Raw genomic sequence first — 26,466 nt, 5'->3', positions numbered from 1 at the left:
CAGTGCAGCGTGGCCGGCTCGCCCTCGCGCGCCACTGTGTCCTCCGGCTCACGCGGCAGCCGTAGCTGGGAGGACGTCGCGCCCGCCTCCGTCGCGCCTGCCGGACCGAAACGGAAGGCGTCAGCACACACGCACATGACACGGCAGGTGTAGACACATGGCGCCGGCCGCCTCTCAGAATGCGTCAGACACCACGCGGGCGCGCGGACGTGTTAGAGCAAGGACGCGGTGTGGAAGGCCTCGGGCCTCGCCATCGTTCACGCCTGAACTCCTGCGGGTCACTCACGTTGGCGGCAAAATCATATATTTGGCTTTAGGATCTAGAGTTCACAGGAGCAGACTTCAGCATCAAGAAAAGCAACAGATGGGACAAACAGCTCACCATTCGGACGTGGTCATAGGGTCACACAAATCACCACACATGGACAGCAATATTTCAGTAACCGATCAGCATATACGTTGCTTTGAGAACAAACCCAACTTAAATCAAGTAGACACAGGGCAAAAACCACCTTGACGGCATTTAAAGGGAATGCTCCACATAAAAAACTGAAGCAAGCATCAGATATGATGAAATAAGCTCACTTATAACTATGGATATACGAAGTGGAAAAGGCTATTCCCGGCAACACAATCAGTCTGATAAATAAATATGCTACTCAATGCGTCATTCTTTGATTACATTATCATACCTTGCACAACACTGATTGAGAGCCAATTGGCGGCGTTTTGTCTGGAAATCGTGTCCACTAACGCCACACATGAACGACTTGATAAGCATATTTGTATTGGCCCTGAGCGCCGCACGCAAAATAGAATGCACGACTTGAATGACGTTATGACGTCATGGATGCCTGGGTGTCATCGAAATCGTCCGCACATCTTTGTGGGCGTGTAGCTCACAAACTAAGAGGTTTAGGTGTTAAGGAGTGCAGGGCCGCGAGCAGCACAGAACGATCTTCAAAATGGCTAGTTCAGTTCAAAACCCCACAAAATGTGGAACAGTCTCTTTAAGTTAAATCCACATAGCCCTTGATATATCACTACATAACTCTTCATGAGCTCTAACTTGGGCTCTCAAAAATCACCATATTGATATTGAATAACAATCAATGGATGGATTCAATTGTAAACTGCTCACTGTTCACGGATTCCATCAAAAACACAGCATCATTACTTAAGGCAAAACAAAGACGACACATGAGCGTTTGGCTGACTCCTTTGAATGACGAGAACGAAACAACATGTTTCCTAGTATGACCTTTTGAGGATAGCACTCCTAGGACTCAAAACTTCAATATGTGGCTATAGTTCTGATCTTGGTCGCTGGGTACGTAACTTAATTTCCACTTGGCATGCGTTCCCTGCGTTGGCAACATTTGCAACACGTCAGTCATTTCCTTCAGCGATACGCAACTTCCATCGACCCAATCCATACATAAACGATGAGAATGAGAAAAAGCGGGCGATCCAGACCATCCATCGACGGCGGACTTCGACACTTGGCATGTCTCCCGACCGTTCTTGCGCGTGGCGCCGACGCCCGGGCCGAGAGGGTCCCCTCCCAGGCGACGCCGGCACCGGGCCGATATCCCAGCGGTGGCGGGGCGGCTGCCGGCGGCCGCTGCCAATGACATTACAGGCGGCGGCCCGCTGTTTATGCTGCCGGCCGTATTGACCAGCGGCGGTCGGCGTCGTCCTGCTCATTTCCGCGTGCCGACGCGCGGCGACCACTCGAGCTACTGTGACCGGCCGCCCCTGCGGCGGGGCAGTCGAGCGCCCCCGGGCCGCCGTCGGAGACGAGGCGGCCGCCCGCGCCGCGTGGCAGCGCCGGCGCCCAAACTTCGGTCGGCGGACGGCCGGCCGTGATGGACGGCCGCCGACGTGCGCCCGGCTCGGCACAGCACGCACGGCCGGCATCGCGACCAGGAACGAGTCGTAAAGTTGAGCCGCCGTAAAGTCGGCGCCACCGGCCAGCCGCGACATATGGACCTGGCAGACGCGGCCGGGGCGGAAGGGCGGGGGGGGGGGACACCGCACGCGACAGTCCAGGAGGGACAGACCGAGCGGCACAACAGTCCTGCAGCGGACAGTTCGGAGAGTGAGCCTGAGGTCCGGAACCACAGGTCGGCTCCACGGGAGAGGTGACAAATGCAGTCAGAGGCTCGAGGTCGACCAGCAGCGTGGGGAAATACGAGCTCACTGGAAGAGAGCCGGCCACGAGCCAATCGCAAGCTTGTCCGCGGAGAAGAGCGTCATCTGCGTCATGAAATGTTCGTCCTCAATGACAGCCAACCCATTGCACCGGCTCCACGCTATGCCACAATAATTTGCAGCTTACCTCAGCTGCTGCCATTCAACTTGCGCAAAACCACTCCCAGGTCAGCCAAGTCAACAAAGCATTACGATTTTATTTCAAGATCGGCATGAGCCAGAACAATCACGATAACAGATCAATGAAGACATCGACCAGCCGGCCTTTGTTTTACATGACCGCCTGCCAACCATTAACGTTGGAGGCAACAGTCTGGCTTTCTACTTCTGTCAACCCAGCCTGTCGGTTGTTTCAGAATAACGAGGTTTTGAAGCCGGGATTGTTCTGTCAATCTTTGTTTAACGAGCGGAACATACGGCTGATAGCGCCAGTTGCGACACGGCGCTCAATAGACGCGTCAAGTAGAAGTCGGACTGATTTGCGCCGAGCCTTATAGATAAACTTGAACAAGGCGGGTTGATTGCGCGACTTCCCGCGTGGGTTGATATATTGATTGAGCGCTCCTCTTCGACGCAATCACCGGTGCTGTTTTGTATCGACGGAGACGGGTGCTGCAGGCTCCGTGGACAGCTGGACTGTCTCGGTCACTGGTTCCAGCCCGCTGTACAGCGATGACGCTGTGTAGCGGTGTGGTGACGCTGTACAGGGGTGACGCTGTACAGCGATGACGCTGTGTAGCGGTGTGGTGACGCTATGCAGGGGTGAAGCTGTACGGGGATGAGGCTGTACAGGGGTGACGCTGTACAGGGGTGAAGCTGTACGGGGGTGAAGCTGTACAGGGGTGAAGCTGTACAGGGGTGAAGCTGTACAGGGGTGAAGCTGTACAGGGGTGAAGCTGTACAGGGGTGAAGCTGTACAGGGGTGAAACTGTACAGGGGTGACGCTGTACAGGGGTGACGCTGTACAGCAGTGACGCTGTACAGCGGTGACGTCGTGCAGTGGTGACACCGTACAGCAGTGACGCTGTTCAGGGGTGACGATGTACAGGGGTGACGCTGTACAGGGGTGATGTTGTACAGAGGTCACGCTGTATAGGGGCGACGCTGTACAACAGTGACGCCGTACAGCAGTGACGCTGTGCAGCGGTGACGCTGTGCAGTGACCTGTGTGCCGTCCACGCTCCTTCCTTTAGCCGCGATAGCTTGGGGGACAAGCGTAGAACAAGAGCATCATTAAAATCCAAGGCCGCTTAATTGCATTCCCCTGCCCATACATCCACTTCCAGATGTATGACCCATGTGGTGATAATCGGTGCCTGAGCAGCAGCAGCCGAGCCACGCCCGCACAAACGCATGCTTACCTTTCAGTACCAACTGCCGCCGAAGGCGACACCTCCCAGGAGGGTCGGCATCGACAACACTGTTGAGGATTTGCAAGCTGAGGTACCTGACTGAGTCCGCATCGCGCAGTGCCCGGCTCAAGAAGTGGTTTTAAGGCGACGTAGTGGCATCCTACGATGAGTTAGCAACTAGCATTAGCCTTGGCACATTTGCGCCCATTTGGACGCAAAGGGTAACGTTTGGAAGCCAAGGTTTTTGTCACATACTTTTAACAGCACGTCAACATTTGCCTTTTCAGTCACATTACTTAAAAATGATGGCAATGAAAGCGATTAATTAAAATTGGTAAATCCTGTTCGCCTGTCCCAAATCAATCCTGGCACTGACCTAGGGCAAAGGTGCGCGAGCTCAACAATTGTCATAGCACTTGTTATCGCAACAGACGAGCTGGCTTAAGGCTTGCCAAAGCTGAGACTAATGCCAGCAATGGACCAATCGCCCTTCCACGGTCGGACCGTGGGAACAGCCATCAGCTGGCGGGGCTGGCAGTCAGCGGGCTGTCCAGGCGTCTGCTGCGACGGCAGAGGAGCGCCGCAAAAACGGCCCGCCGCCCCCTCCAACTTCCGTCAGCTGGCTGCTTGCGAGCCGGGCGCAGGGCAGTGTGCTCAGGCCGCGGTGTGGGATCAGGGCTCCCAGGCGGTCGAGAGGGCCTCCGGCGAATGAGCCCACGGCCCAGTGGGCTGGGCTCCCAACACTCCCATCGGATAAGCCCGCGGGCAAGTGCCCATCCCTCTCCTTCCCTCCGCCCGAGTCAACAGCCGCTCGCTCATGGATCCCCCGCACCCCATGCGGTGGCTGGGTCTCACGGGACCGCACCGTCGGCCCACCTTCTGGACAGCCTCCACGCGGCGGCCTGCCCCATAGCGGCGCCACAGGGCCGCGTGCGGCCCGTGCACACCAGAGGCACTGTTTGCCCTGCTTGTGTGCCTAAGACTTCACGGCGCCACCGGCCAGCATCCGGCGTCCAAGCGGCCGCCATCTGTCGCCGCCGCTGCCGCCGGCGAGGGAGGTGGCCGGCGGCGCGCCCCCCAGTCGCCCGGGAGCCCTGCTTCCCCCGGCCCGGCCCAGCGAGGGATCACTGGGGCGGGCCGAGCGCGGTCTGAGCTCCCGCACACACCCGGCGCTCCCGGGGGCCGCGGCGGCGGCCGCCCTCCGCCAGCTGGCCCATTGATCGGGCGCCGGCGTGGTGAGGCGTCACGACCGGCGGGCCATCTCATCAGCACCACGGCCAGTCCGATGAGCGGACGCTCCGAGCCCGGTCGAGACTGCAGCGGATCCCAGGCCGGCCGAGCGGCTGGCACCGTCCGCACCACGGCCAGAGCCGCCCACCACGAACGGCGCTTTCTCCGCGAAAGCCGACGGCGGGGCGAGTCGACGGTGACTTGCCGTGACCACGTGACCTCTCCCCAGCGCGAACCGGTGCGGTGCGCGTCCCATTTGCCGTGCACATCTCCGGTGCACGTTGCAAGCCCGAGGAAAGATTGATAACATACGATGGTCAGGACCAAATCGCCACGGCCACTCCCGGGAGAAAGATACCAACTAGGCCGCATTCATGCGAGAGGTTCAACAGTTACCAAGATGCGTTCAGCATACATTCTGAGCGAGGAAGTCTTCCGATGCGTGAAAACGCTCAAAATCATGCTAGCAAAACTACAACTGTCGACAAAAGCTTGGCACGAGAAGAGAGGTAACTAACGTGGTCCCAAGTAAAGAAAAAACAAAACAAAAACAAACACGTGGCTCAGATACTCTTCATATCAAACTTCATTTGGCGAGATTGAAGCTGACATAAACTCCGGGAACACTGGTCGTGAGAAATGGAATCTCATTACAGTCGTCACCAAGCCTCGGCGTCTATTAACCCGCACGTCGCCCGGCTTTCCCACAGGCCGTCCGCCGTCGTCGAGCGCCACAGCCGCCACACATCGGCGGCGCCCGCGAGGGCTCCGGGAAAATGAAGGGGGTAAACTAGTTCCCACAGGCCGTCCGCCGTCGTCGAGCGCCACAGCCGCCACACATCGGCGGCGCCCGCGAGGGCCCCGGGAAAATGGAGGGGGTAAACTAGTTCCCACAGGCCGTCCGCCGTCGCCGACCGCCACTGCAGTCACACGTCGGCGGTGCCCGGGAGGGCCTCAGGAAAATGGAGGGGGTAGACTAGTCCGAGCAGCCAGACATCTGGCCGCTTCCGCCGTCACATCCGCCACCCGCCCGCCAGACGTCACTTCACATGAGGTCTGTGCCGCCCAGCCGACACCCGTCGCCCCGCAAAAAGACGACAAACACTGTGCGATCTGCCACCCCAGGTCAGCTTTTGTGGTGGTGTCAATGGGTCGGATTGCTCTGGCACATTTGAAAACGGATGGCGTGTTACCCACTCGACATGTTTGCAAACATTACATTCAGGGTAACATTGGCATTTTCTAAGCTTGGACGTTAAGTCCTACATCTTAGACGTCTATTTTTTACACACTTCCCTTGCTACATATTTCTCACAGACCGCATGTTTATCCAATCGCTTATGCATACGACGGCCCGGCTCAACTATGTGGATCTTCTCAGAAAGAAGCCTGACAAAATACTCTCGCAGCCCGACCAATACCAACCAAAGCTTCGGGGGCAATTTGATGATGATTCGGGCTTTAGGGCGCGCCGATTGCCCTGGTCCTATGGCCCCCATGGGGCGGGGGGGGGGGGCACCATATGGCAGGCGGTTCCTCGCCCTCGCACAAAGCAAATGCGACGACAAGCCTCCTTCCTTTCCGAGCAACGACAATACGCGAATAAGCTTGAAACGGACCAGTCTACTCAACTTCGTGCCGCCCTCGCTCGCTTTGTCTGGCCCAGCCACAAGTTTCCGTGGAGCACGTCCACGAGCGCGCTCGCTCATCCGTTTTCAGGAGTGCTAATGGAAAGAGACACGTAACCGAGATCAGCCAATCTCGGCCACGAAATAGCCTCCTCCCTTCCGGCGCGTGGGAGCGCGGCCGCCGCCGCCGCCGCCGCCGCCGCAGCCGCGCCGGCGCCGCGCGGCGGGCGACACGGCGGCAGATGTTCACACGTGCGTTACACGGGGCGGCGGAGGGGCGCGCGGCGCGGCGGGGCGCTGCGCGGCTCATCTGTCATGCTGTCGGCTGGCGGCGGCGCCCCCGCGGTCGGGCGCAGAGTGACGGAGGGCAGAGGCGGCGGCAGCGCGGCGCGCGGCCGCGCCGCCAGGTGCACGGCCGGCACGGGCCGCCCATAGCTTATCGCACCGGACGATTGTGTTGACGGTCAGCCAGGGCTGAGTGGGCAGGGGAGGGGGACGGCGGGGGGAGCAGCGGCACCCGCCGCTCGGGGGGAATGACTCTCACATCCGGACCCGTCACCCCGCCAGCAGAATACCAATGCTCCAGCCGTCGCGTCGTGGATACACTCCCGCATCGGGAGCCGGCCAGCTGCTACCTCGGGGCAGAGACGAGATGTGGTGAAGGCATCGGCAGCCGGCCGGCCAACGCCCTACCCCGCCTCCAACGCCACAGCGGGCCGTGGCGGTCGTCTTCCGTCCCGCTCCGAGGCACGAAAGCCCAGGTCCAGCGACCCGTGCCCGGCCAAAACGCGGGATGCCAGAGGCAGCACGACCTCGGCGAGGGCGCGGGGAAGAGGCTGACAGCCACAAAGTGGATCCGGCGACGCCATCGTCGCGGTGGACGCTGCCTGGAGCCGGCACGGCCGACGGCCCATCACAGTCATCCGTACTCGTCCCCCCGCTCAGCCAAGCCGCATGCTAGCTGCCAGCAATGGAGCCACGCCACCTCAATTCAGAACGGGACGCGAATGTTTTAAACTCACACAGCCGCGCGGTGTTCATTTCGGGCCGGCAATTTCGGACACGAACGACATCAATCCGGCCGACATCAGCATTAGTGATGCCGTCAATCTGCGCGGATCAGCCGGACGCGGCCGCTGACGGCGGCGCATGCAAACGAGCCGCGTCCACGGCTCATAACTACCAAAGTGGCGCCGGCGCGTGCCTCGTGGGGAGGCGACGCGCCCGGCCGGGCCTGATCCGGTTGGGCGCCGCTAACGGGCGGGGCCCAGCCATGGTAATCAGCGCGGCTTCATCGGCGGCGATCGGTTCGCTACGGCGATCGTATATATTGGCCTACAGAGGTATGTTAAGCCAGGGCGGATATCAGGCGACGAGACCGGACTACCAGATTCGGATCGCTGATGAGATGATCAGCGATTTTTACGGCGGATGGAAACGGACAAGAGCGGTTCTCTTGGTGGATGAACGGAGAAAAAAATTCCGCCATCGCGAGGAATCAAACAGGTCACGTCTCTACGTCATGGGCTGACAAAACAGCGAGATCAATACGGGTATGACTCAAACCACAGATCCGGCGCAATTGCTTGCTGTCGCTAGTCGACACCTGGAACGACTATCGGACCCCACCAACGGCAATCAAGCAGAAACAAGCTTTCGCTTCCTGTGAACCAGGAACCTGCACAGCGTTCCCAAATCAAACTGAACTTTCAGTTCCCGATAATGGCAATGGAAGAAATCCGTGGCTTAAAGTCAACGAAATGCCTGACAAGTCATGCGTCCTCCGACTGAAAAGAACTGAACCCCTTATGCTCTATGGCGTCTTCGTGCCTTTGACTTCAAATCAACATAGGCTGGACGGACTGGAGTATTTGCAAACCCATTTTAACGTACGTCACGTAAGTTTCTCGACATTGGAGTGATATGTACAATCACATGCCGTGCGGCACGGCATGGTGCGCGCGACCGGCTCCTGAACTGGACTGAAAACATCGTGTCTGGGAGAAAACTAAGGGTGGTCATGAATCCGCATCCGACTTGGAGCGGACCATCGTCGACAAAAGTGGATCACCACTGCCGCTGACAGATGTGGATCAGCGCTGCTGCTGGCATAGGTGGATCAGCGCAGCCGCTGACAGGGGTGGATCAGCGCTGCCGCCGACAGGGGTGGATCAGCGCTGCCGCTGACAGAGGTGGATCAGCGCTGCCGCTGACAGGGGTGGATCAGCGCTGCCGCTGACAGAGGTGGATCAGCGCTGCTGCTGACAGAGGTGGATCAGCTCCTCGAGGATCGGCACTGACCCCGCATTGTTCCCTCTTTTGGCAGACAATCCACTGGCGAGCATGAAGTGCAACATCGAACCGCTCGCTGACGATGCCAAGCTGCACCACAATCCCGCTGGCCGGTCCGGAGCGGAGTGAACGCAGCCTGCCCGCGGGCAGCGGCCGGCCAGTGGCTACTCCCAGCCGCTGCGGTCGGGTGCAACACACTGCGCCCCAGTATTCGCAATCGCCGTTAGGTGCATCACACCCGAGCCGCTTCCATGCAGCACAACTCGATAGCGAGCAGCCTGGAGGGCACCGTGGACAGCGCCCGGACGTTCCACCAGCCGCCGGCGGCGGTGCCCTCCGCGGCTGACGGGGTGTTTGGAGTCACGAACCGGCTTTCGGGCGTGTTCACCGTGCACCACTGAGAGGCCACTTCGCGCGTACGGACGCCTAACATGGACATTTTCCCTCACCGAGGGGGCTAAAGGCCCGTCGAAAGGAGGTGTCGAAGGGTCACCAGACTAGTGCACGCGTTTGAGGCCTCCCATGTCACAGATGATTGTGATCGCTAAAGCTTCCAACCATGCATGAAGAAAGGCTCGTTGGAGATACGATTCTCATGCAAAACCACATGCATAAGCATACTGGAGTGTCCAAGGGAGACCACTTTTCAGCTCCCGTGTAAACAATACTACAGAACATTCCTTAAGGTTTCCAGCTCACTCAGAGCATTCCAAGTTATTGAGGGCCCTTCTGTACGTGGAGCTTATGGCCCAGTCAAAGCATGCATTTAATATGCATAGACCACCGCACTAGAAAGATACCTTCTAAGTGCGCATATTCTCCCGCGTTAACATGATCGCCCTGCTCACACGTCCAAAGCTTCCCTTCCACTGACACTCATACTGGTAACAGCTCAGGTCAGCGTGTTCTGGGTGCTGCAGTGGCCGGCGGCTAGACGCGAGCGGTCGTGACACGTCGCGTCAGGACCCGTCCGTCGCGACAGGACAGTCGGCTGCGGCAGTCTGTCCCAGGCCACCGCGACAGGACAGTCGGCTGCGGCAGTCTGTTCTAGGCCGTCGCGACAGGACAGTCGGCTGCGGCAGTCTGTCCCAGGCCGCCGCGACAGGACAGTCGGCTGCGGCAGTCTGTTCTAGGCCGTCGCGACAGGACAGTCGGCTGCGGCAGTCTGTCCCAGGCCGCCGCGACAGGACAGTCGGCTGCGGCAGTCTGTTCTAGGCCGCCGCGACAGGACAGTCGGCTGCGGCAGTCTGTCCCAGGCCGTCGCGACAGGACAGTCGGCTGCGGCAGTCTGTTCTAGGCCGCCGCGACAGGACAGCCGGCTGCGGCAGTCTGTCCCAGGCCGCCGCGACAGGACAGTCGGCTGCGGCAGTCTGTTCTAGGCCGTCGCGACAGGACAGTCGGCTGCGGCAGTCTGTCCCAGGCCGCCGCGACAGGACAGTCGGCTGCGGCAGTCTGTTCCAGGCCGTCGCGACAGGACAGTCGGCTGCGGCAGTCTGTCCCAGGCCGCCGCGACAGGACAGTCGGCTGCGGCAGTCTGTTCTAGGCCGTCGCGACAGGACAGTCGGCTGCGGCAGTCTGTCCCAGGCCGCCGCGACAGGACAGCCGGCTGCGGCAGTCTGTCCCAGGCCGCCGCGACAGGACAGTCGGCTGCGGCAGTCTGTTCTAGGCCGTCGCGACAGGACAGTCGGCTGCGGCAGTCTGTCCCAGGCCGCCGCGACAGGACAGTCGGCTGCGGCAGTCTGTTCTAGGCCGTCGCGACAGGACAGTCGGCTGCGGCAGTCTGTCCCAGGCCGCCGCGACAGGACAGTCGGCTGCGGCAGTCTGTTCTAGGCCGTCGCGACAGGACAGTCGGCTGCGGCAGTCTGTTCTAGGCCGTCGCGACAGGACAGTCGGCTGCGGCAGTCTGTTCTAGGCCGTCGCGACAGGACAGTCGGCTGCGGCAGTCTGTTCTAGGCCGTCGCGACAGGACAGTCGGCTGCGGCAGTCTGTCCCAGGCCGTCGCGACACGACAGTTGGTCCCGGCAGTCTGTTCCAGGCCGTTGCGGGACAGTCTGTCCGCTGCGGCCCTGTACGGGAGACGCAATCGCCCGGGCTAGGCGGGAGGCGGGAGCACAGCAGCCAGAGGCCAGAGCCAGAGCTAGGCGGGAGCACAGCAGCCACAGCAGGGCCGCGCCAGCGGCGGAGCCGCGCATCAGCCGCCGCACGCGCCACTGCGGGGGCGACACACACTCTACAGGAAGGCAGGGGAGGCAAGGGCGAGGAGGGCGCAGCACGGTGCGGCGCGGCACCTCAGAGCTGGGACAATCGAGCCCAGGGATCAGTCTGGACCCAATGTACAGATGAATATACATACATAACTGATCATACCAGCTGAGGGTGTGTTAACTGTCATACCTGATACCTACAACATAGGTATGCATTAGAAACAAAAGTCTCCTTCATGACCCTGCAAGCTATCATTAAATCAAATATTTGGCATGTTTTAGCTGCACTTAAACCATCTACTAATGCAATTCAGGCAAAGCAGCTCATTGTCACAGGGCACCACCACCATGCCCACATTTCCAATATGCTCTACACACTTCACAACTACAATTAATCTCATTTTCCTCATAATATATGCGCATCTGAATCTGTCATGGCCTAGACACATGCTTTATAATATGCCACCAAGGAGCTGACAGACCTCAACTGTGGACTATGTAATTGCTGGTGGCCACTCTGGACAAATTTACAGGCATCATTAAAAAGAGTGAATACACTCACAGGAAGGAAAATAAAAGCTTCTGCTGAAATAATACAACATGATTATCATGAAAACTCAGATCCATCCATCAGATTTATCAAGTATATTCACTGTCATGCATACCATTTATTATTTGATAGGCTAGACAGATAGAAAGTTTAACCACAATTTTTGTTTTGTTTTACATTTCAAAAATTCAAATGCATTCCACATTTGAAACACAATTTTATGATGTAAAGTGTAAAGTGTAACAAATCAAAGCAGATTACATATTGCAATAATCCCAAACAAACATGATTAATCCACAAACAGAGTTCCCACATTGCCATGGGATCCAAGAGACCCCACACCTTTAAATTCGTCCAACTCACCTAAGGCAGCAGATGACAGGAGGAGGACAATGCAGAATGTTGATATCAGTTCCATCATTCTTGCTAAACATAAATAACAGCTGCCCCAGTTCCACCTATGTGTCTTTAAAAACATTATCTAATCCACTGAGTCATTCTTGGGATCACTGGATTTTGACCATCATGTCAGTCCATCCACCGAAGTCTGCCACAATTTGCCTGCCGTCCTCCAGCCCACTCATCACTGCCGGTCCACAGATGGCCTCCTGATCATCACTTCATGTGGACTATCCAGTTCACTTTTACTTGCTTTTATCATAAATTGCACCTCTGCCACCTGGAGTCAGCAGTGACAGGTATCTTGTCCTTCCAGTAGCTGTAGAAGAGAGAAACAAGTAAGCTGTACAGCCTGCCAATACTGGAAGGCTGAAAATATATTGACATATATATATATATATATATATACATATATATGTATATTCAAATATAGGTCAATGATGAGGTTAGTGGAGTAAAATACATACAACTATCCCATGGTCAATGCTGGAAAATGATATGGTATGTAGCTATATTGTATTTCTGTAGAACATCAATCTCATTCTGTATTTGTGATCAACTATATGCACATTTAGGCAACAAAGAAAACCTGGCACTTACTATGCATCACAAACAGTTTATTATAATCATTAGCATGGAATGCTGAAAAAGGTGGTGCATGAGGGCAACCACAATGAAGGTATCTTTGATTTTTTCTTTGTAAATAATCCTCATGTTGGTATAGCTGCTACATCCACACAGATCATACTAACAACCAGTAGGGATTATAAATGGTGGTAAATGTTGCAGATGCAATCAGCAATGCCAAGTCTAGTCTCTTCCATAGATGTTTCTGATGAAAGATTATATGGTACCTTCTAATGCCAAAATCTCGACGTGCAGTGGGGAATGCTATCACAGTAATAAATGCCTCCAAATCCTTTGTGTACCTGACTTTGCCATAGATGACTGGCAACTTTGCCTAGAGACCAGCCTTGAAGCAATTGGGTTTATACAAAATGACAATCGTTGATGCCCCAGCCACACATCAGTTGGCAACCACCTACTTCGGCGCCACGGGCAGCACCCTCCCACCCAGAGCACAGCGGTGAACTGCCAACCACACGATTACTCCGCGATGTTTTTGTCTTCAACTGGTCAAAGTTTAGCTCTAACAGACACAACGCTCACCACAGGTGTAGATCGGTTACATCACACACAATGCAGAACAATGAAAACGACACACAATCCCAACACACCACCCTCACACGCCACGACCCACCCCGCACCCCAAACCCCAAACACCTCAGCAATAAGAATGCCGAGAATGATACACCAAATGCGCATGCGTGCGTGACGTCATAGTTGGCAAAACCGAATACAAGAAATCCTTTCGTTCATTCGGTAAGAAGTAAGCACTCATTCATGACCAACTACGCGAGATAATACGAGAATGTGACGCGTACTAACCAGCGAAGCTCTGACCCTAATGTCCAGAAGGTATCAAAAGATTCGTTATGTCGGATTGGTTTGTTTTTCACAGGCTGCCTCCTATCCTTTGTTGTCGCCATCTAAAGTGTTCAACTTTCGGCTGGCGTTGCTGTTACCTGGCTGTTGAAGCCAATCAGAAGCGACGTAAGCGAGAAATGGCAAATACATTTTTTTCCTGCCATTCTGTGGGGGCTTGGACAACGAATGATACAGGCCTTTCCATGGTGTTGATAATGTTTTCATAGCATTGGCTGAATTGTAGCCACCTCTGAACATTGTGGTGATATCTTGAAGCAAGAATAAATGTTAAAAAATGGTTTTATAGTGTGTTTGCATGATGAACCCTCTACAATGTTTTGTTAAAACTTTTTCAAATATTTATCAAATCAGAGCGTGCATTTCTTCTCAACACAGTTCGTCTAGGTCGGGGTCTTCAGCGGCCGTTCTGCTCAATGGGCGGGGCTTCCTCCTACAACAGCAGCACCGTCATTACTTCGAACAATGTCGGGACTAAATTACCTGCCAGGGTACAGGAGCATATTTAGTTTTATCAAAGTACGAGAACTTCTCAGTATGCTCGGCGTAATAAGCAGAATTTTATGAAGTCTGAATCATATTTCATTGGGTAACAATGCGTAATAAGTCTGTATTGTTCAGTATTTATTGTATTCTGTACACCTAATGGTTTAAATCTTAGTAATATGGTAGCATGCCCGAAACTTTGCATTGGTGGCGCACTTACTGTCTTGCTTGTATTTGCTAGCGCATGGTGCTCTCTCAGCTGTGTCCCTGGGTACTTGCCGTTGTCGCGTGCTAACGCTGATTTTTCAGACGTTTTGTCCTAATTTTCGTGATCTTCAGCACCTAGTAGGCGGGCCTGCTACGAGAGTCTTGTATCTTCTTGCGGCTGCATTTTTGCGCCCGGTTGGCTGCGTGGGTAAGTGCGTGTCAATACGCTGCGTATACCTAACGTGACTTAACGTATCGTAACGAATGTAACACGACCTCTGACCTCTCAACGGTGGTCGAAAAATGTAAGGCAGTTCAGTGGATGCCTAATTCCTTGCCTTTTGAAACTCACATATAAAATAGGAGACTAGGTACCTCGGTTGACAAATCCTGTGGTTGGTTGACAGTAAATAAGTCCATTGGTACAAATACAGCTAAGAAATGGTCTTGTGTGAGTATTACAAAAACAGTGACAGGTGTGGTTTATGGTTTTCCAGTTTTTGGCTTTGTTAAACTCACAATCTAATAGAGTTCTGTGAAATGCAAAAAAATACAGGCTGCACTTAACATTCTCAGCATAGCAGCAAAGCTGCAACAATTTCAGAGCATGCATCCCATAAATTTGACATCCTGTGAGCTCAGCACATGATTGCAACCAGGTTCAGTGCATGGAGGGCCAGGATGCTGATTAAGCATACTTTTGTGTGGCAGGTTTAAGGTTTGACAATTACAAAATGACAATGTTAATATGTTAGCCACCTGACATGCCATTGTGCATGCACATGTTTATCACCTGTCCCCTTTCCACTCTAAAAACATATTAATTGTGCTGGTCATCTGAATAACAGATGCTGTGTAGAACTTGGTGTGTTTACATATATGTGCAGGCATGTGTGTGTGCATGCATACATGCATGTATATTGAACTAAGTTCATGCTAGCTTCCACTGATTTGGGAAATGATTTCTGACTGGCAGTGTTGGTCATGTTCAAGACATTCTTGTGAAAATACTATCACAACATTCGAATCCTTCAACCATTGACTTGATGTTCTCAGAAATCATTGGTGGCCACTGCCCATGCACCAAACTTAAATACTCAAATATATGGCATGCATACATTTAAATTTGTTGTGAAACCTCAAGGGAATGCCAGACTTGTTCAGCATAATGTGCATTTCTTGCAGTCTTACCATCTTTCCCTGTATGCCTGAAAAGTGTTACAATGCAGATCACTACTAAATACACAGAAGTACAAAGTGATGCTAGTAGCAGAATGCATTGACCCACTTAAACCATTGACCGAACAATACAAGTGGAAGTGGTAAATGTACTACCACATCACACATTAAGTGATCTCAATATTTTGATGGAGGTTGCATTTGTTGTGGCTGCAGTGCATTAAAAATACATGCAATATGAGCAGGAAATACCTTTAGGTCCTGCATCTTTGAGCACTATGAGTTATTACATGGGCAGGAGCTGTCCTTCAGCAGGCTAGCTGGTGTTTGTCAAACAACATTATCAAATAATGATCTGCACATATTATAAAAAGCCCTGAACTTCTCAGTATCTCATGACAATTCTTGACAAGATGACCATCAATTGAAGTGCTGAAAATGACAGTGTGAACTATATGTGACTATCTGCATTGCCTTCAAGTTTTGAAATTTCTTGTAATATATGCTTTTGATTGCCTGATGCCTGCAATAATTTAATCAGTGCCCTGCATGTTGCACCTTTTCCATGTAACAACTCTTGTCTTCTAGCCTTTTGAAAGTGATGCAATGTTCAAATGAATAACACATAGAATGAACATAGATTAACATTCCATTATTTACCTAACATTACATAGAGCTTAACTGTAAAATGTGCAACTGTCATTACAAAAATTAATTTGTTGATGCAGCGGAGCTTTAGTAAGTGCAATGAAGAAAATGGACCAGATAATGGCCTGAGCAAATGAAACATTTGTTGAACTAAAAAAATCAGCTCTGATAATAACATGGCAAAAATAACATCATTTAACCACTGACCAACATAAACCTATTTTGTTTTTGGGTGAAATTTGCCCTTCAGTTACACTTCTTTCATTATCATATTTTCACAAATTATAGGTCAAGCATCACAAGAATCACAGTACAAGAATGGCAACTGAAGCTGATGTGGTGAGCAACACAAATGACTTCAATGAGGAAGAGAATGGCATGGTTGAGGTCATCAATGGTGACAGTCACAAAACAGCAAACAAGAAAAAACGCAAGAAGAAAAAAGCTCCAGGTAATGCAGTGGCTGTCTGTAATGCAAGTGGGTTTTAGGGAGTGTTGGTGGGGTGTGGGGCTGGTCAAACCACATTCATGCTACTCATTGCCCTGTCACAGTCCTATTTGGAAACACCGTTTCATTAGCAAGAAGTGAAAACACCCTTCAGTGAGCCATGCATATGTTTAAATAGCATCATAATTTCACAATTTCTTGCCAACCATGTCCGTGATGGACGCGACTGCGTCTCTCAGTCCTATCGTCGCCACGCCGGTGTCGGGTGCTGTCGCCGGGCTGTCTGACTCTCGCCGTGCTGTGTGGTGCCGCGTCCAGGTGCCGTGCCACCCTCGGACGCGGCGTCGGTCGCCGAGGTTACCGACCTGCTGGACAACCTGCACGGCAAGCTGAACGGAGAGGCGGCTGACGAGGAGGAGGACGTCGACGACGGCCCGCCCGGTATGCAGACCGCGCACGGCGCTGCCGCTCTCCACAGCAGCACGTGGCAGGCGTCCCAGCCGGGCTTTAGTGTGACAGGGTGGATATTTTTCCAAAATTCCTAACAGCTAAACTCTGCAATGTAGGAGAAAGTACACAGTGGGCGTGCGGTTCATTTGGATTCGTGTCAGTCACCAACAGACTGTAGTGTAAAACCCTCGGTGCGGACGTTTTGAGTGTGATCGAGTGTGGTAGGGTGGTGGCCTCCATCTTCAGCGCATTTCCATGCTGCAATCAACCATTCGGTTTTGTTTTGTGTGCTAGGGATGAAAACAACAATGTTTGACCAGTTTGTTTTCTCTCCGCAGGTGACGCTGCCGGTAAAAAGAAGAAGAAAAGGAAAAAGAAGGGAAAAGGTGGCCCAGTCAAGCAGCAGACCGACCCTCCATCTATTCCCATCATCGAGATGTTCCCCAAAAGTTCGTGCACAATATCAGTTATGTTAACTGTCTTGTGTCGTGTCTCATGGAGACCGCAGACTTCATGCGGTGCGTTAGTTGATTCCGTATTTGTTTCACACTGCTGTACGCCTGGCACGTTACCACACGCCCTGGCACTGCCATGCGGGTTTGCTCGCTTGCGTTTTTTCCCGTGCCACGACTCGTCTATCACATTATCGCTCACCACTGCCTTCCCTGCCAGGCAACGCGCCCAAGGGTCAGGAGACGGAGTATCCCGTGGTTCAGGACTCGCGAGGCGCCAAGGACCGGTTCACGTCGGAGGAGGCGAAAGCGCGCGACAACGCGTATGAAGAGATCCATAACGAGATCCGACTCGGCGCAGAAGCCCATCGGCAGGTAACGCGAGGCGGTGGCGTGAGGGGCGCACGTGGCGTGTGTGGTCTCGGCACTGGGAGGTGCTGACCAAAACCTGTATTAATACTCAGTCTATCTTGGCCAGGGTGCAGAAAGGCTCTGTGGCAGTAGTCATGGCGTGGCACAGACGAGGCTGTGGCTAATGTAAGTAAGGAATCCGTGTGTTTCGACATGGTGCTCATAATGTCAGAAATCCTCAAGCTGACCCTGATAGAGCTTCAGTTATGGAGGCAACGCAGCGGCAGTCCAGCGTCGCGTTCTGACGGGCACGGGGTGACGTGACCCCAATGTGACTGTCATCACGTGGCGGCCCCCTCTTTACATAATGATTCGGCCGGGCGTGATGTCTTCTGCGCTGTGTTCAGCGCGCGCAGTGCCGTGACGGGCGCCCCCGGTCGCTGGCAGACCCGCCAGTTCATGCAGAAGTGGATCAAGCCAGGCATGACAATGATCGAGATCTGCGAGAAGCTGGAGGGGATCGCGCGCAGTCTGATCGTGGAGAACGGGCTCAAGTCGGGTCTGGCCTTCCCCACCGGCTGCTCCATCAACCACTGCGCCGCCCACTACACGCCCAACGCCGGCGATAAGACGGTGCTGCAGTACGACGATGTGTGCAAGATCGACTTCGGCACTCACATCAACGGTCAGTAGCTGCCAGCAGCGCCGAGACCAGCGGCAACGACCAGCGGCGTCAACGCCGGGGCGGGCGGTACCGGCCAGCGGCGTCGGCGCCGGGGCCGGCGGTACCGGCCAGCGCGTCGGCGCCGGGCCGGCGTACCGCCAGCGGCGTCAGCGCCGTTCGGGCGTACCGGCCAGCGGCGTCGGCGCCGGGGCCGGCGTACCGGCCATCTCGTCGGCGCCGGGGCCGGTACCGGCCAGCGGCGTCCATCGCCTGGGCGGGCGGTACCCTCCAGCGGCGTCGTGCGCCGGGGCGGCGTACCGGCCATCGGCGTCAGCCGGGGCGGCGGTATCGGCCAGCGGCCTCGGCGCCGGGGCCGGCGGTACCGGCCAGCGGCGTCAGCGCCGGGCGGGCGGTACCGGCCAGCGGCGTCAGCGCCGGGCTCACTGTTGGCAGCGGCAGCGGCACGGGGGCGGGGCTCGCTCTACGGTGACTGGGCTCGCTCCACGGCGGCGGGGCCCGCTGCACGGTGGCGGGGCCCGCTCCACAGTGGCAGGGCTCGCTCCACGGCGGCGGGGCTCGCTCTACGGTGGCGGGGCTCGCTCTACGGTGGCGGGGCTCGCTCCACGGCGGCGGGGCTCGCTCTGCGGTGGCGGGGCTCACTCTACGGTGGCGGGGCTCGCTCTACGGTGGCGGGGCTCGCTCTACGGTGGCGGGGCCCGCTCCACGGTGGCAGGGCTCGCTCCACGGCGGCCGGGCTCGCTCCACGGCGGCGGGGCTCGCTCCACGGTGGCGGGGCTCGCTCTTCGGTGGCGGGGCTCGCTCCACGGCGGCGGGGCCCGCTCCACGGCGGCGGGGCTCGCTCCACGACGGCGGGGCTCGTTCCAGGTGTATGATATCAGATAAGGTCCGTCAGACGCCAAATGACCACTGCAGTCGGCGCGCCCGAAACCCCCAATAAACAACAATAAAAGGCGAAGACCCACAAGTGTGGGTCGCTGGGGTATTAAGAACAGTTCATAATGTCAGCGGCCCTGCACGTCACCCCCGTGAGCAGGACAGTGTATAAGGCATGGCAACTCATCTGGTTTGGTTGTGGCTGACCCTGAAAATCATCATCGAACGCCTTCTGGGTTTAAGCTTGCTTGCTAAATATTTGTATCTGCTGTGTAGATCACCTGTGGTGCATATGACGTGGAAGAGATCTCGTTGCACATAGGACTTTGTGTTTTGCTACCACTTTCCTGCATCCTTTCAACTTTTATGATTTTCTGTTGCAGGTCGAATCATTGACTGCGCTTTTACGTTGACGTTCAACAACAAGTACGACAAATTGCTGGACGCTGTTCGAGACGCAACTAATACTGGCATTAAGGTAGTTGCCTTGTGATGGTTGTAATAACTGTGCCATCCATATGAAACAGTGTGTTCGGATTTCACGTGCTAGCCTTCAGATGATGTTTATTGACCTCGTATTCCCCTTGACACAGCCGCGTCATGTTGTCACCTACCAAGTTCCGATCGTGATTTTTTTATTGTTACCACGGTGTCTTTATCATTTTCAGTCAGTATGAGAGTTATCTAAAACCACCAGAATCTTCTAAAGACCAGACTTTTCACTCTGGATTGTCCCGTGAGGACGTGGGCGCATCAAAACCGTATCAACACGAGCGTGCAAAACAAGGCGGACCTGCATCTGACGCGTCGTCGGCGTTCTGTCGCAGTGCGCCGGCATCGACGTGCAGCTCTGCGACATCGGCGAGGCCATCCAGGAGGTGATGGAGTCGTACGAGGTGGAGCTGGACGGCAAGACGTACCAGGTCAAGTCCATCCGCAACCTGAACGGCCACTCGATAGCGCCGTACCGTGAGTGAGGCGGCCCAGCTGCCGCCGCGGCACGCACACACCCGCTCCGTCCCAGACGCTGCGTGCGCGCCGTTGGCTCTCGGAGTCTCTGTGCGATGCGAGAAGGGATGCGCCGTGTAAGCGCGGGCTGCTGCGTTGCGCAGTCATGTGAAGAGGATTGGGCCTGTTCCGGATATTGCATGCCAAGGTGCGAGCGATATCGTGTTTTATTTCCTCGGTGGGGGGGGGGGGGGGGGGACTTTAACAGGTGTACGTCGCCGCTAGTTTTTATTTTTTAAACACTTGATTTTTATCGTCTCACACGACTACCATGGCCAAGTGGCGTAGACTGCATCTGGGATGTTCACACATTCCCGGCAACAGAGCCGAGGTGGCGGGGCTCACACACTGCGCGCCGCTTCTGCCGCTGGGTGACGGGCGTCAAGCCGGCCAGGCGCCGCCACTGTCGCGCTCTGTCTCGCGCGCAGGCAGAGTAGGAGTTATGGTTTGGGAATTTTGGGTTGGAGCACTTTTCCTCAACTAGTTCGGAGGTTTAGTTTTCTATCCACCTGTGCATACGAGGTCGAGTAAGAAGGAAGTTTTCGTGTGTTGGCGTTGGTGTCTCTGGACACTTTGTCGGGTCTTTTCTATGTTTTCTTTGTCAGCTTCTGCTTCAACTAGTTTGTTTATCATCTAGGTGTTATTGTGTTCAAGCTTTCCATGTAAATGTATTGACTCAACTTATTTAGGCAGCGCTTGAATTTCATGCATATTTCGCAAACGGTAAAAGTCCTGCTGAGCTTTCTTCCCAGCTATCCCAAGAGCATTCTGTATGCCATTTATCTGCCTGGTTACTGGTTGGAGCCTTGGAGAGATTACGTTTTGGTGGGCATGCTACTTGATCATTAAATTTTCCTGCATTGCTACCTTAATCATCCCAAAACCTTCAGCAAGGTGAAATGGGTACAGTCGCAGGGGGGCTGAGGGGACATGTTGATCTGAATTTCAGTCAGAGGGGTTATGCCGTTTTAGGTTAGTTTCCAGTCCCAATCTCCTCAATGGCAACCAGAACCAAATCTGAATAACTCAGAAGAAAAGGTTCAGTAATAGGTGCGGAATTGTTGGCCCTTATATCCTAATGCAAGAAAAAATACGACTCCATTTGATAAGAATATTTTCACTGAGGTACGGGCCAACCTCCCGTCCCATATTCTGAAGTATATGGCACCTGAACAGCCGTGCGACACTCTTGTTATGGATGTAATTATGGTAGGCTTATGGACATGGATTGGTAGGATTGGAACAGTAAAAAATGCGAATTTTAAAAAATGGGATCCTATCGACAGAGACTCAAATGCTGAGAGGTATGTTTTAAACTGTATAGCATTTCTGAATTCCTCATCATCACCGCCATAAAAATGTGGAAATAAGTTTTTCACATACTTTGTAGGCCTTCGTGGCCTTCCATAAACTGCAAGAAAGGCATAGCCTTACATTGGTCCTTTATCAGATTAGGCTACCGGTCTTTTGCTTTATTGATATGTTAGCGTATGTTCAAAACTCAGAAGCTGGGATTTAGTGGCACTTGATTTGTTCAAAAATATGTCGATCTTGAGTTAAAATCAAAACCCAAATCCACGTATGCTAGGATTTGAATCACGAAGTGCCGCGCATCCTCAGCTATAACAAACTTTCCTAGTCTACCCTGATGCATACCCATTTGGACACAAAATGCAACACCTTTGGATTTCAAAACCCTGCACTGTGTTCATGAAATTCTTCAGCAACCCATTTCTCTGTAAAACAAACCAACCATTTTTCCTATGAAATGTAACATCTTAACTCATTAAATTTAGACAATTATTTTCTGCTCTGTCTGCTTCCCATCGGACACCGTGGAGTTTAGGTGGTCTAGGCATCGAGTACTGTCCAGTGCCCGAAATTCCTTATGTTTGTTGTTAAAATTTGCTCGCGAAATTTTAAGCCGTGTGCACAAATGCACAAAGCACCGACTGTATCGTAGCTGCAGTGGTCGTGATGCCCCTTCTCGTCCTGCATTTTGCGCTTTGTAATCCCTCCTCCTCACTCACCTCATGCGCCGAAAAACTACCCGTCAGCATGGATTTCGCGTTTCTTTCTTGTGTACCATATTCGGCTTCAGACGAGTCGGCGAAACCTGGGTTGATGTGCAGCATCACTTGCAATTTTCCGCAATCGTACGCAAGTTTTTTCAGAACAGATGTGCAAACACTGACGACGTAAACGCCCCACGCCGTGCAATAGCCAATCACGCACTGGAACGCCCGAAGAGCGGAGGCGTCTATGAGGCAACCCTGAGAGAAGCAGAAAACTATCACCCTTGGCGTGGCCGTCTGTGAGGGGTGCCGAGGAATGCTCCCGGGTACTTTTCCGGCTCGACTCCGACACGCGGAGACGTAAATGTAGAGGGGGCGGCGCGGATGTGGCGTACATCATGTTGTGGAGCGAGGACGGCAAAAGCGATGTAGCAGCGCAGGAGGCAATGTCCGGCTAGAAGGCTTGCGGTTGCAGTGTGGGTGGTAACGGATGGGACGGATTGGTGAACGTTGGTAAGAAAATCGTTTGAGATGGTTTGTTGGACTCATGAGCTCCTGGACGTCATGGAGCTCATGCTTCCTAGTATGAAATCCGGAGTACCAATTTTATCGGGTCTAAATTCCTTGACAATGTGCTAAAATGCCAACACTGTGCGCAGGCATCCACGCGGGGAAGACGGTGCCGATCGTGAAGGGCGGTGAGAAGGAGCGCATGGAGGAGAACGAAGTGTACGCCATCGAGACGTTCGGCAGCACGGGCCGCGGCATCGTCCACGAGGACATGGAGTGCTCGCACTACATGAAGAACTTCGACGTCGGCCACGTGCCACTGCGGTGGGTGACGCCGCTGCCCCGGCCACTGCCCCCTGTCGGCCCGGATAGGAGTGGGATGCGGCCAGGGGAGGGGTTGGTGGGGCGGGGGTCGGGAGTGTGGAGTGGTACAGAGCGGTGGGTGACGCCGCCGCTCCGGCCACTGCCCCCTGTCGGCCCGGATAGGAGTGGGAAGCGGTCAGGGGAGGGGTTGGTGGGGCGGGGGTCGGCAGTGTGGAGTGGTGCAGAGCGGCGGGTGACGCCGCCGCTCCGGCCACTGCCCCCTGTCGGCCCGGATAGGAGTGGGATGCGGCCGGGGAAGGGGTTGGTGGGGCGGGGGTCGGCAGTGTGGAGTGGTGCAGAGCGGCGGGTGACGCCGCCGCTCCGGCCACTGCCCACTGTCGGCCCGGATAGGAGTGGGATGTGGCCGGGGAAGGGGTTGGTGGGGTGGGGGTGGGGAGTGTGGAGTGGTGCAGAGCGGTGGGTGACGCCGCCGCTCCGGCCACTGCCCCCTGTCGGCCCGGATAGGAGTGGGATGCGGCCGGGGAAGGGGTTGGTGGGGTGGGGGTGGGGAGTGTGGAGTGGTGCAGAGCGGTGGGGACGGTGACAGTGACGGCACGGAACTCTTCGCCGCTGTGTCTGACGGCGTCGAATTTATTGCCGCTCATTAAACCCGTATTGGGGCTTCAGTCAGTCGTAAGGCCGTTCCAGGGGTCTGGTACGTTGGTTTGCGTGTTGAAATGTGGGCACGTTTTGGTGCATTTTTAACACGGTTATCAAGCATGAATATGTATTTACCAATGGCTGACTTTTCTCGCACGCTGCCGTGTTGCTTGGCACATGACACAAGCTTGGCGCACGTAGTGTTTGATACACGTCACAGTACAATTCTTGTGATAAACGCTGCTGATGCAAACATGACCCCAATCTGAACAGAATGATGCTTTTGCTTGGCATGACTCTCCTTCATTGTTAAAGGGAATGTTCCACATTTGAAGGTGTTGAAGCGAGCATCAGATATGATGAAATTAGCTCGCCTATTACTATTGGTATCCTTTTGGCGTAAAACTGTTTCGGACAAATTTCTCTGTAAGTTACCCTTAGTTCCGTTTTAACTAGCAGCCGTGTCCATTGTTTTATATCATGTAGCACTAAACGTGATTCATGATTGAAAAAATATGTTCGCCTTGAACGCTGCATGGTCTAGGGTTGACAAGATTTGGATGCCGTTGCCATGGCGTCGTGCAATGAACGTCTCTGAACGGCTCGACGATAGTATTTATGTTGGCATTGAACGCCTCATGGCCTATGGAATAACAAGATTTGGATGCCGTTGCTATGGCGTCATGCATGCCTCAATGGCCTTGAACTAATCTGCACGAAATAGTCTGCACATCCTTGGGGCCGTGTACCTCAGAAATTGGGGTGTTTCAGGTCTTAATAAGGGCAGGACTGCACTTCACCGAATGACCTTTAAAATGACTATTTCAATTTAAACCCCCATATAAATGCGGAATGCTCCCATTAAGTGGGAGATTGATGGTTTTCACCGCTCCCTCCCGCTCAGCCATGACATCCGTTCGCCCCGCAGACTGAACCGCTCCAAACAGCTGCTGAACACTATCAACCAGCACTTCGGCACGCTGGCGTTCTGTCGTCGCTGGCTGGATCGCCACGGCGAGACCAAGTACCTGATGGCGTTGAAAGACCTCTGCGAGAAGGACATCGTGCAGGCGTACCCGCCGCTCTGCGACGTGAAGGGCAGCTACACCGCCCAGTACGAGCACACGGTGGTACTGCGGCCCACCTGCAAGGAGGTGGTGAGCCGCGGCACCGACTACTAGACGGCCGGCGGCCGCAAGGCGGGGACGCCGAGCGCCCCTGGCGGCGAGCCGTCCCCGGCGGCGAGCCGTCCCCGACGGCAGGCGTCCCTGGCGGCGAGCCATCCCCGACGGCGAGCCGTCCCCGACGGCGAGCCGTCCCCGGCGGCGAGCCGTCCCCGGCGGCGAGCCGTCCCCGGCGGCAGGCGTTCCTGGCGGCGAGCCATCCCCGACGGCGAGCCGTCCCCGGCGACGAGCGTCCCTAGCGGCGAGCCGTGTCCGGCGGCGGGCGTCCCCGGCGGCAGGCGTCGCTAGCGGCGAGCCGTCCCCGACGGCCGGCGTTAGCGGTCCCGGCCCGTCGCTGCGGTGGTGGCTGTGTCTGTGTGGAGTCGCCGGTAGCTTCGAAATGGTGTCGGAGGTGGGCGGCTGGCGTGTTTTAACGGGACTCCGCAGGCTTGCGAGTGCGTTTTGCTAACCGTGACAGGTGTCCGATTTTTGGAGGCGTAACGGGTGGTTGTGCGCGAAAGGCTGATAATTTGGCTCGTGCGGCTGCAGAGCACTTGGGCGAGTTGCGAAATACGTACCCAGATCTTCACCGAGGTGTCACGCTGTGTGGCGGATGTTATTGTGTGCATATTAATCGTCCGATGTTGACGTGAAAACAACACACGTTAATAAAGCCCTGGTTTTTAATCCCTTGATCGAAAATCAACATGGATACAACACATGTAAATAAACCCCGGTTTTTTATCTGTTGATCCGATGTTGACAAAAAGAACACACGTTAATAAAGCCCTGGTTTTTGATCCCTCGAAGTGTGTCTCTGCTGGGCGAGTCGAGGCAGCCTGCGAGTCGCCAGCCGAGAATGCCCAGCTCATCGCCGCGCCACCGCTGCCTCAGCGTGTCCACATGCCCATCAGGCGGAAGCTGTGCCTCAGTGAGCGCACCGTCTGGGCGCCAGTCGTCTCCGCCTCCCTTCGAGCCCAGGCCGTGCCGTTCGGAGCCGACCGACGGTGCACCGGCGGCCCCCGCGCCGCTGGGCCGCTGTTTGTCGCAGGCCGTCACCGCGCCGCCGCCGCCGCCGCCGCCGGCTGACGGGCAAATTGTGTCGGCTGACGGACCGGACAGGGCGGCGCGCTGTCGCAGAGGCGGCGCACAAGCGGTGACGGGGCGCGCAGGGCCGGCCATGGCTCCGGACGGCGCGGTGGCCCTGCTGGCGGGTGCGTTCGCCGCCGGTGAGCAGCGGTGTCGTTATGACGGCACAGGAAGGAGGGATGTGGTCTGGCTGGCGCGTGGCTCATGTGTCTTGTGTCGCACGTAGGGGTCAGAGGACAATGCTGAAGCTCGCTCCCATCCATTGTTAAGTATCGTCGCGTATGAACCTTCATTACTGCTATAGCTTGGCACGCCGTGCTCCAAACTAAGCGAAGGCCCAAATACGTGATGTCTCAGCCTTCAAGGCTCCACACAGGTGACAACGTAATTTGACCCATCGCCGTTTGCTGGTCTTGGGATAATATCTAACACGGGTAGCCTGCCTGGGGGTAACGCCTGGACCTCGGAACGGGCTGGGCTACAGGGGGCGGTCAGGGTGAGCCTGAGTGCAGAGGACAGCCGAAATGAACTGGATCTATGGTACGCACCGTCATCCGCTGCCAT

The 26,466-nt window shown here is 55.0% G+C and overlaps 1 protein-coding gene and 1 long non-coding RNA gene across 3 annotated transcripts; one reads left to right on the top strand and one right to left on the bottom strand.

The window, feature by feature from the left end:
• Positions 1-12: 12 nt before the first annotated feature.
• Positions 13-13,399, bottom strand: LOC119089667 (uncharacterized). 2 transcript variants are annotated; one of them, XR_005093177.1, is made up of 3 exons: positions 13,319-13,399; positions 11,834-12,188; positions 13-97 (listed from the first exon to the last, which is right to left on the bottom strand). It is a non-coding gene; the product is annotated as an uncharacterized LOC119089667 (long non-coding RNA). The 2 variants fall into 2 exon arrangements; XR_005093176.1 differs by lacking the exon at positions 13,319-13,399 and adding an exon at positions 13,040-13,118.
• Positions 13,400-14,099: 700 nt separating this feature from the next.
• On the top strand, positions 14,100-25,619 carry und (methionyl aminopeptidase und). The gene is made up of 10 exons (XM_037211979.1): positions 14,100-14,276; positions 16,184-16,346; positions 16,662-16,784; positions 17,132-17,242; positions 17,466-17,620; positions 18,044-18,281; positions 19,538-19,632; positions 19,982-20,123; positions 22,837-23,011; positions 24,579-25,619. The coding sequence occupies exons 2-10, from the start codon at positions 16,214-16,216 to the stop codon at positions 24,829-24,831; spliced, it is 1,425 nt and encodes a 474-aa protein (XP_037067874.1). The 5' UTR covers positions 14,100-14,276; positions 16,184-16,213; the 3' UTR covers positions 24,832-25,619.
• Positions 25,620-26,466: the final 847 nt, after the last annotated feature.

The sequence above is a fragment of the Pollicipes pollicipes genome, unplaced genomic scaffold, assembly GCF_011947565.3.
Source record: "Pollicipes pollicipes isolate AB1234 unplaced genomic scaffold, Ppol_2.1 Scaffold_3087;HRSCAF=3621_pilon_pilon_pilon, whole genome shotgun sequence".
NCBI classification, from domain to species: domain Eukaryota; kingdom Metazoa; phylum Arthropoda; class Thecostraca; order Pollicipedomorpha; family Pollicipedidae; genus Pollicipes; species Pollicipes pollicipes.
Note: the sequence above shows the minus strand (reverse complement) of the source record. Positions and strands in the feature narration are given on the sequence as shown.

Bases quoted from the DNA above. Each gene is read 5' to 3' on its own strand.
- und (XM_037211979.1), top strand. From the start codon at position 16,214: ATGGCAACTGAAGCTGATGTGGTGAGCAACACAAATGACTTCAATGAG. The intron at 17,243-17,465 runs GTTCGTGCACAA...CTTCCCTGCCAG, and splicing joins CATCGAGATGTTCCCCAAAA to GCAACGCGCCCAAGGGTCAG. The intron at 20,124-22,836 runs GTGAGTGAGGCG...CACTGTGCGCAG, and splicing joins CCACTCGATAGCGCCGTACC to GCATCCACGCGGGGAAGACG.